Here is an 11052-nt window from a genome sequence, read left to right as displayed (position 1 = left end):
GGGGGGGGGGGTGGAGGAGGGTGGGTGGGGGGGGTGGTAGAAACCTAAGTGGTTTCATCAGGGACCAATTCTGACTTTGCTGAGTGCTATGTTAATACTGGGGATATTCTTGGTGACTTGCAATCAATAAGTCTTTTTATTGTAAATTTACATTTGCAAGGATAAAGAGCAACAACTGCCTTTTACTCATAAAAGACAAAGCAAATAAAGAAGAGAAAAGGCCAGGTTATATTCCCTTACTATTAAATTGATCAAGTCTTACTGCCAGTCTGGTCATCCAGTGATTCTTTGAAAATTTGTTTTTATTTTCATCTATATTGGAATTTCTTGCTTTTGTTATTTATTTTTCTTTACCACATTTAGACAATATTCATTATTCAAAGATGTCCCAGCACCGACTTATTTAGTGCTGAATGTCTACAAAGTTGTGGGAAATAATGATTAGATTGGGATAATGAAGAATGATGTTGTTCCTACATGTAGTTTTTAACTTGAAAAATTTTGATCTCTATCTTGAAATATGCAAGGAACAATAACAACAAACCGTTACTATTATTGGTCAATTCAATGGATGAATTACTTTGCCTGAAACCTGAAAAGATCCAGAGCAGCTGATATTTAATCAGCAACAAGTAAAATCACTCATGAGAGAACTGCAGTCTGTCGGTCCTTACGAGACGATCTATAGATCTTACAAGATAATAAGAGAAAGGGAGAGGGTTCTTTGGGCAAGCGGCATAGGGGAGTGCGCCAATGAGGTGCAATAAAACAGTACTGTATATAGGAGGGCAGCAAGGTCATTTCATGTGAGAAGGAGAGAGATAGACACAGAGATGCTTGTATTCTCTATTTCTCTGCCCCAGCGGCTCAAAGAACCTCTGTCCGATGAGAAAATATTTTGTTGTTGTAGCTGCTTTTCACTATCAAGTTAACATGCTCACATTTACTTTCCTCTTATCAGTGGCAATTTTGTTGTAGCCACTTTAAAAAATAAAATAGAAGGGGGACTGTTGTTTGTTGTCATGCACACTCTTAATAATGCATGTGCATCATCATGGAGCCTTTGCCCATGATGACTTGCTTGTATCTTTGATGGTTTTAGTTTGGCCACTCTATTGTACTTGTCAAGCTGTGTCTGTTCCCAGAATGAACTTCACAGAACAGGCCTGGATGATGAAATAAGTATGGGATTCTACAGGGAATATTACTTTGATGTTTGACAGTATACTGTTTCCTTGGCATCTCTATGTTGTTTATATATACAACTTGAATTTTCTGTTTCATTTGCAGTTTGGTATACAAAATTATTTTAGTTCAATGTTGATTTAGTTATCTGTTTTGCTTTTATTTCCTATTTTGGTTCTTTTGCATCCTGATTGAGTGGAAGCATGCTTAGTATGATAGTGTGCTTCCATCATTGAGAAATAAGCTTTTTCAGTTTCTATTTTTTTTTCCATGCTGAAAAGTGTGATGGTCGTAAGTCCTGTGGAGGCATATGAAGGAAATGTGTTGCATCAGGATGGTGGCAGTGGTATTGAATACTGGAACTGGTTCTAAAGTTGTCATGTACTGGCTAGGAGATATCTTGTGAAGATTAACTAGTAAATTATTTTGGTAACGGAATATTATGAAAGCCCTGTTGTCTGTTGTCCAATTGCATATGTAAAACTTAGCAGTAATGCTCCAGTAATCCATAGCTGTAACGAGAGATGGGCTTTACCCATTGTTGGAGTCTTGAATAATGAGTTAACTTGGGACCGTGAGTTTGTGACTTTCTGATAGAAATTTGTTTTCAAAGAATTCTTAAATTGTTAGAAGTCCTCAGTTGAAGTACTAACTTGCAGATCTTTTGTTCCAATGTGGAATTTTGATGAAATGACATTGAAAATGAATTTAAGTTCTGGTGCCTCTGGGTGAAAGGGTGGTGGTTGTTAGCTTTGGGCATGGACTAGTTGGAGCTTTGTATAGATTAACATAGGAGAGGCTATGATCAACCATGACTAGTAATTTTATTGCATCTAGCATGAGAAGGATCTGCTGGTGATGCATGCCATAAGCAAAAGCTGAGACGAGGGTTATCTGGCAGCCCTCTTGGTGGCACTAGGTGTGTTGATCTGATATTCAAGATCAATGATCTGGTACATCAGTTTCATGCACCTATGGAATTTTTCAGATATGATTTTTCTATTTGCATCTCTTTCTGTAGTAAATTTTCTCCATACTAGTGGTTGATATGTTCTCTCCTTGTATGTCTTTCTTGGGTCTGTTGCTTTGATATCTTAATGCAGATTTGTGCTCAATTTTAGAGTGACTTGTGGCCTTCTGGGATTACTTTCGATTAAGTTCTTATGTTAACAATCTTTGCTTTATTTTTATTTTATCGTAAGTCTGTAGTTACAAGTGATCTTTATAAAGCAGTCTTTTTACATTAATCCTAATGTTTTTAATTTGTTAATGACAAGATAATGCTTTTCAGCACCTTGCAAAATGATCGCTGCCTTGTTGCTCCGGGTTCTTGTTCTATTTTTCAGCACTTGTCAAAATGATCACTGACTTGACGCTCCTGGTTGTTGTTTTTTCAGGGCTAATGCACAGCAGCCAAAGCTTTTTGTTGGTATGATCCTCATCCTCATTTTTGCAGAAGCGCTCGCCCTTTATGGTCTTATCGTAGGTATCATTCTCTCCTCCCGAGCAGGCCAATCTCGGGCAGACTAAAGCGCACAAAAGTCCATGGTTATCTTGATGCCCTTTCTGTTACAATTTAAAAGAAGGGAAAGAACTCCAACTGATGATGGATCATCCTTGATTTTTTATTCTATTTGTGGTCAAATCATATTGAAGACTTGTATATGTGCAGTCTAGTTGAACATATTTTACGTACAGTTTGGCTTCACTCTGTTAAACAACCTCCTTTCGATTGTTGTACTGTTTACCTGTGACACCATAATTTCATTCCTATTTGGCTGATTGACTGCCTCCATGGGACCATTAATTGATAGATAGAAATATAATCTTTGATATGCTCAATGGAGAGATACGAGTAGAGGGATCGAAGAACAGCAAAAACATGTGGCTGAACTTTCAAAATTTGAGTTTTATGTTGAGGGTGGACATCGGTGCAATTCGGTTGCTCCATTGTAAATTAGTGGCCACAGGTTTGAGTCGAGAAATAGCCTCTCCCCATAACCCCGCAGGGAGGGGGATAAGGTTACGTATATCATGGCTGGAGTGTTGTGCACTGGTATCCTTTTTTTTAAACGTGTTATACTGGCAGCTTCATTCGAGTATTCAACTGGCAGGATCCATGCTTCAAGTTAAACCAATCCAATTTTCTTTCCCTATGGCTTCACCTTTATTCCAAACCAGCAAAGCATGTTTCGTGGGTATGGCGAAGCATTGAATATGCCACCATCCCTTGGCTTAAAAAATGGGTTTGTTGGCGAGGGGGAACTGGAGATAACATCGACATTGGACAGATCCCTGGGTACCAGCAATTAGGCTATAGATTACACCCAGGCCTGGTTCCTGATAGTGATTTAATCACTTTTGACTAATCATGGAGCTTGCCACTGTTATGCATTATTTCCAATGGATATTGCTAATGCTATTATATCTATTTCATTACCTAATAGCCCTATACCCTGATGTAGAATGCTAATCTCTTCTCAAGATGTCTCCCCTCCAAGGTTTGAGAACTTGGTATTGGAAATGAGATTGGTCAAGGCTGTGGATCGATTTAGATCGACAGAATTACCCCTGCTTTCAATTAAAAAACCATTTTCAGATTATTTTAGCTTTCATCTATATCGATACAGCATCAGCTAAGAATTTTGATTGATCAAGGCTAATTCTGATCCAATCTAATTCCTCAAACCATGCTTCCCTCTCGTTTTAAAAAATGGGGAAAGGAAATATATATATATATATATATATACGCTAATAAAACATAAATGCATTAAAGAAAATTAAGAGGTAATGTATCATATATAGAACTACAATATGATAACACTCGGATTTGATGTTGGAGCGGTCAATTTTCAAACGGGTCAAGAATTTGATGCAAACATAATATCTTTTCTGATTCTTGTGCACTCCCTATAAAGGTAAGAGTATAAGTAAGCACATTTAAAAGTAACATGAATAGGAGACCAAGATTTAAGGTTTTCTCGGGGAATTGCTGCAATGATTCTCTCCTTACTAAGAGTAACCTTCTCTTGAGAAGAAGGGTAAAAACATTTCAGTTCACTGCACCTAGTGTGGTATTAGTGTTCGAAAGCAGTGACATGCTCTCCTCATTAGCCCTCTTGTGAAACAAATTTTTGGTCTACGGGGGCAGTCTCATTCTTAGGTGTTAGAACAGAATTTGTTACTGATGGTTCAATGTTAGAATAACAACAATCATAAACTTTATCATAACTCAATGGGATCGACTACATAGATCCGATGTGATCTGGTTCAGTGCCAGAACTTATCCAAAATATATAGCATCTTCTTCCTTATTCCTTTGTGATAAAACTCTCTTTCTCACTGAAAAAGGATCAATGTTGGCATACTCGACCTGGCAACACCTTGCACTCCATGACCAGTGTTCATTCTCACTGATGGTGCTTATAAACCAATTACTGCAACTATTGTTAGGTCTACTGTTTGGATTAACATAAAAACTACAGAAAACCCTGCATTGCCTTGGGATGTGCTTTGGAATGCTCATATGGTATGACGCATTTTATAACCATGAAATCCATCACTCAAAGCGGACTATATCAAGTCATAGGTTGGGCCGATCATGTGGAACTTCAATATGAACATCCACCTCTTGAAGCAGAGATCAATGGGATTTGAAAAGAAAAATAAAAATTAAATCTTAAAGTATGTAATTTTGCTAAATAGGCTAAGAGTTTAAAGTAGGTTACACACTCATTATTATAAGGACGACAAAGTTTTTTATTTTTAATCAATTTCCCTACGCTTTCCCTCATACCAAACAAGGTCATGAACCGAAATTCAAGGGTAGGAAAGTGAAATTACTAGTCCAGTCCAGTCCAGTCCAGTCCAGTCTAGTCTGCAACTCCAATCCTCATTCTCTACCAATACCAGAGAGAGAGAGAGAGAGAGATGGAAGCAGTGACTCCAGTGGCTCCAAAGATCTTGTGGAACGAAAGCCAAAAGAGGTTTGAGACAGAAGACAAGAAGGCTTACCTACAATACGAGCTTAAGAATGGTGGGAAAACGATGGACATCGTTCATACGTTTGTTCCGTCTAGCAAAAGAGGCCTAGGTCTGGCTTCCCATCTCTGTGTTTCAGCCTTCAATCACGCGAAAGCCCACTCCATGTCCGTTATTCCGACTTGCTCTTATGTCTCTGTAAGTTGTCATCGGAACCCTTTTGTCTGTTTTATTCATTTGTGCGGTGAGGCTTTTATTAGATCATTAATTTGATGGTTATCTCTTAGGTTTTGGATTTATTGAATAATCTTTTTCATCATCCTTTGGTGGATTTTACTGCAGGTGAAGCATTAGTGGCTTTATTTTATTTTTTGTCGGCTGAAAGTTCAAATATCTCCTTGTTTTCCCCTTATGTAATTGAAGGTTTTGCTGTTGATTACCGTGGAAGTGAATCAGTTTTATCTTTCAGTTAGCCCTTTCTGTGATATTTATGTTTATTCTATGTATGCATATATGTTTTTAGTGCATATGCTCTTCATTCCATGTTCTGTTTATTTGGTTTGTGAATCTTCATCATTATCTTTTGTGGCCTGGTGCAGAGTTTTTTTTTTTTTTTTTTTTTTTTTTTTTAACCTCTTCTGGTTTTGATACGCTTCTTGACTGTTGTCTGCTTTATACCTACCAAGTGTCCATTTGATGGAACCGGATTGAGTGAGGAGAACCTATACGATTTTCTGATTGTAGCTTGGTAAATATTGCTAAGTAATCCTACGCTGAAGTAGACATAATTGACATAAGGTCTTTTACAATGGAAAAAGAATTCTAGTGAATGATGATGCTATTGCTTCAATCCAACTAAACGTTAACAAATTATAATCCACGATTTGTGAGGGCTGTTCTAGCTGTATAGTAAGACAAATCAATTTCCTTCGGGAACTACATGAATTTATTGAATCGGTTACCATTCCTGAATATCAACAAAGAAATCATTGAGCCGAATGGAGAGTCAGGCGCATACCCAACAATCAAACTAAAACTCATAAGGGTGATTGTAAATCAGCTCAACGACCAGGAGGGAGTTACCATAGATCAGCAGCAAGATGTTTTAAAAAACCATATTAGACAATCATAAGGATTAGCAATTGACAATCTGACAATCCACCCATCCAACGCCACAATCAAAAAGACTAATGAGTTAACATAGTGTATACTTTAGGATATAATGTACATAGTTTAAGGGTATCGTTTGTAAGAAAAGAATTGGTTCTGTGTTAGATATTAGAGCTTTTGGTATACATTGGTAGAGATCTTAACTTTGAATCTCTTGAGAAGCATATTTCTGAGACAAAAAAGAAAATTAAGCTTTTGATAGACAATGGTAGAGATCATAACTTTAAATTTTAAATCTCTTTACAAGCAATGTTCTGAAGGGGAAAAAATGACTTTTATGGCTGAACACCTCATGGCTTAATGGTCCAATCATCCAGTTCGTACAGTTCTAAGTGATTAGCTTGTTTGAACCAATGATATATTCACCAATAAAAAAATTTCAATGTTTTTAGGAGATTTTGGTCCTTGGGTATGGTACAGACCATTCAAGCCTGGCATTCCAAATGATCCAATCATGGTCTTAGGTGTTCCATATTGGTTCTGTAGAAAACAGTAGATTGCCACTAGGTTATGTGTCATTTTGAGTAAAAAATAAAAAGTATCAGTGTATCACATTTATATCAGGCAAGATTTTCAATAAAAGATGATCATTAATATATTCTTTGCCATCAAGTAAGATCGATCTTTTTGGAGGACATCAACCATAACCTTATCCCAACTAAATGGGGTCGCTACATGGATCCGATAGGGAAATAAAGAAGCACAAAAGAGAGGCTAAAATGAAGAAAAATGGAGATCAATACCTTGTAAATATGGTATCAAAATCTATCGATCTAAAATGTGTAGAGAAAATAGGTGTCAAGGGATTAGTACTTCTTGTAAGGTATAGTATAAGAATTAGATACAAAATGAAATGACCCTGGAAAAACCCTATAATATCATGCAATGAAAATTTCAAAGGGCGGGGAGGGCAGTTGCCCCCTGGATCTGCCTATGATTGTGACTTGACTCCTTGCGCAGTCCATCATTGAGACAAAAGAAGACCATGACTTATTGAAGAATGTGGTAATTTACGTCTTTGTCATGATGTGGTCCACATTTTCATCCCTTAGTACTTATTGCAAGCAGATTAGGACTTACTTGATTTTCCTTAATTTACTACTCTCAGAATCTAATACTTTATAACTTCCTAGAAGAGCGTAGGAACGTAGCCAACTGGCTGAGATGGGATAACTACATAACTACTTAGGACTCTCTTTCAAGTTCCCTTCAACCTTGATTCTGGAACATTTATTAGGTCATTATGATAAATGAATAAATGACATACAGGAGGAAAAAAGAAGTCGTTAAGACTTCTGAATTACAGTATCAAAAGTTGAAAACTCTTATTGTCAGCAAACCAAGGGAAAAAATTGGTGGGTGGGTGGGTGGGTGGGTGGGTGGGTGTAGCTGTTCTAAAGATTCTGCTGCATAAAAGAGTGATTTGCTGATTCTGACGGTTTGATACCTAGTAAATGGTTCAAATAGGCCGCATGTCAAGTTTCAGCCTCAAATTCATTCATTTACCTTCCCATCTACTTCCATGTATTTCCATGCACCCTTTTTAGTCCTGTGCACTCTCTTGGTTGTCGTGGATTTTTCTATGATTTTTTTGCCACATGGCTAACGCCAATTAGGTTGAAACTTAACATGTGAGCAGACGACCTTGGGATCTCTCTGTCCATAAATTTCAGACCCACATGATTTGCGACTTGGCAGATCTTGGTGACTACCCACCGTTTAGGCTGAGGGAAAAAAATCTTTCATTTTTATTTACAGAAGAAAGGGAAAAAAATTGCCCGTCCATTCCTGTAGTGCTCTCCTTCCTTGGGTTTTGACCAGTACATTGAAATACATAAATCTGATATAGAAGTCAAGGGGAGGATTGAGTATTTCAAGAATCAATAGGTGGAGGGGTGTTGACTTGTATTTGGTATTCTGACTACTGGATGGATGGTGGTTCCTTGGATTTGTAACACGCCAAATTTGGTGCTTATACCAACCTTATGCCTACCATGTATGTTGTATTGGCTTTTCCACAGTTACTGCAATTCAAATAGGAGTGATTTTCCCCCCTTTTTTTAATAATTGGAATCAGAGTGGGCTGGAAATCAAGCGCCTGGATCCTCTCGAGCTCCTCCAGCACGCATCTGATGGCTAGGAGGGCCTTGGGGTGCATGCAAGTCCCCCCCCCCAAGCTCTGTTGTTGTGCACTGGAGGGGTTGGAGAGGATCCGGACCATCGGATGCACATTGGAGGGGCTCGAGAGGATCCGGATCAAAAATCAACCTGTGATTAGGATGATGGGTCAACAACACATCCACAAAAGTTGTGGGCCAGCTGAAGATGTACTTGGCAGCTGGAACCCTTCTGGCTGCCATGTGGCAATTTTTTTATATTTCAAAAATCCAGTTTAGAATAGTAAACAAAATTGTGTATAGAAGCACATGTATTCGTCTTTACTGATTGACAGAGACTTCAGTGTCTGTTGAAGAGAGAGTAACAACCCTAAGATCTGTGTCCTTGGTTGAGAGATCTGGATAAGCATTTTGTCAAAAAGAACGCCAGATGTTGCTTACAGAATACTATATGGACTGCAGTTTTTCCCAAGTAAAAAATTACTCTTTAAATGAAAGTTCAATCTTCCTTCCTTCTCTACCTTAAATCTTCTCCACATAACATCGAATCCCTCTAATACACCAACATTACACACTCAGGGTCTGCAGCTCAAGATACTTGATACACAAGCTGTTGAATGACTGGCCTTGCATATTGAATTCCCCCTGTATGTTTCTTGTGAGTTGATTTTTATATGTTTCTCCTTTGGCAGGACACATTTCTTCCTCGGAATCCATCATGGAACTCAGTTTTACAAACACAAGATATATTATGAAGCATTTCGTCGACTGTACGGTACAAATATGCACCTGCATACATTTGTAGTCATAGCTGGAAGCTTCCTGCCCTTCTAATTCCCCTTGGGAAAGTTACTGTTGTGGATGTATCTTAAGAAATAAATAAATACCAGAAGTGTTTGCAGGCAGTTTCCTTCAGCAGGCTTATGAAGGATCTTTTTTATTGTAACTGAATCGCCTTTACATAATGCATGAGCAATTTATCGGACATGAAATAGCACATGTACCTTCGTGTGTGTGTGTGTGTGTGTTTTTTTTTTTTTTGGGGGTGGGGAGTGTCTTTCCCTTTTTTAGGCCTTGTGCGATGCGATTGAATAATACAGAGAGAACGGGAAAATATTGATAGAAACTCTTGGGATGAAGATTTATGGTGGCATAAACGCATATAATGTTTGGGTCCAAGTTCTTGGGATGTGTTTATTGAGATACTTCAGAAAACATATGTAATTACAGTGTCCAGGAACTGGATTTGGTCCTGGTGGAGAAGGATACGTTAAGAGTGAGTGCGTTTGGCCATAAAGAAAATTTCCTAGGAGCAACAAGGAGGTTTAGAACAATGTTTAAATGAAAATGGTAATTTGAAGGGTTCAAGTGGTAGTGTTACAATTGGATGACCGTGTGACGGAGTAATAGGCGAGAAGTCTAGAACAGGTAGGATTAAAGGTTTCTCAGGGTAGCCCATGAACTCAACTTTTCTTTTCCTTTTTTAGGGGTGGGGGTGAGAAATATTGCATGTGGTAATTTATTATGATTATACTATATAAGGCTCAGTTTATCAAATTGAGAATGAATCAACTCTTACACCTTAAATAGTATTATTCCACACAGACGATGGCATTTTGTAAGTTTTGATCTAACAGTGTCATAGGAGCAACAAACAAAAAGGTAAAAAGCTGGGTATGCAATCAGTACACTCAGATCTGTGACTATCTCTCCACCTCCCCTTAGAAAATCCCTTATGCCCCTCCCATCCCATCCCATCCCAACCCTCCCCTCCCCTTTATTGAACCAATAGCCCCAAGAAAATTGGCAACACACCTAACACTCTCTCATTAGTTGAGCCGCTACATCCAAGAAAGCCGGCAACATACCCAGCCTCCTCCCATTATTACTTAACAAAATATTCATTTATTTTATATAAGATAATAGCTAAGAGCCATATTTGATCCAATCAGTATCCTTCCACTACAAATATCACTTTCTTAATTAGCAACAACAATGACCATAAGGGAAAAACAATATTCCATGGCATTTAGGTAAAACAAAATGAGGAAACCAATATAGAAAATTTTTCTATCAACTATAACCTCACGGTTATATCTTTTTATATCAATATCATTTTTGTAAATATCGACTTAAAATTAGGTTCCGGTAAGCAGCATCCCATGCACAATACCTTGATTCTTAGTATAACATTAGCATTCCCTTCTGGTGTTGGCTTTGCCGTTCTCATCTCTAAGTTATTTCTTTGTAGTAATATAACTCTCTTGTAATCTATTAAAATAACTTCTTTAAAAAGTTTCCACATCATCCAACTTTAACAGTGTTGTTTGAATTAGATATGCTAATTGGGTTAGCTCATACAATAGCCATCAAACTCCCTCATTGTGTGTAAACAGATAAGGTAGGTAGCTAACACACTGACCCTTCTATCATTTTGCCTAAGAAAGTACAAGGTTTTACTTCCCAGGCAGTAACCCTTCTATCATTTATTTACCCAAAAAAAAAAACCTTGGTTTGATTTAATACATTTTTTTTTAGAATGAATGGAAGGCCAAGCCAGGGACACAGGAAGAAGCAAAAGAAAAAAAAAAAAAAAAAA

The 11052-nt window shown here is 37.7% G+C and overlaps 1 protein-coding gene and 1 pseudogene across 1 annotated transcript in view; both read left to right on the top strand.

Annotated features, from left to right (window-relative positions):
* LOC122062134 (V-type proton ATPase 16 kDa proteolipid subunit) overlaps positions 1-2967 on the top strand; it is a 9035-nt gene extending 6068 nt beyond the window's left edge. The window contains exon 3 of the mRNA XM_042625801.1: positions 2583-2967. Within this exon, the coding sequence (XP_042481735.1) occupies positions 2583-2715 (133 nt within the window). The 3' untranslated portion in view covers positions 2716-2967. The remainder of the gene's footprint in view (positions 1-2582) is intronic.
* A 2015-nt stretch (positions 2968-4982) lies between these two features.
* Positions 4983-9438, top strand: LOC122061199 (annotated as a pseudogene).
* Positions 9439-11052: the final 1614 nt, after the last annotated feature.

The sequence above is a fragment of the Macadamia integrifolia genome, chromosome 14, assembly GCF_013358625.1.
Source record: "Macadamia integrifolia cultivar HAES 741 chromosome 14, SCU_Mint_v3, whole genome shotgun sequence".
Lineage (NCBI taxonomy): Eukaryota > Viridiplantae > Streptophyta > Magnoliopsida > Proteales > Proteaceae > Macadamia > Macadamia integrifolia.
The sequence above is the reverse complement of the archived record's forward strand: the minus strand, read 5'-3'. Positions and strand labels throughout refer to the sequence as shown.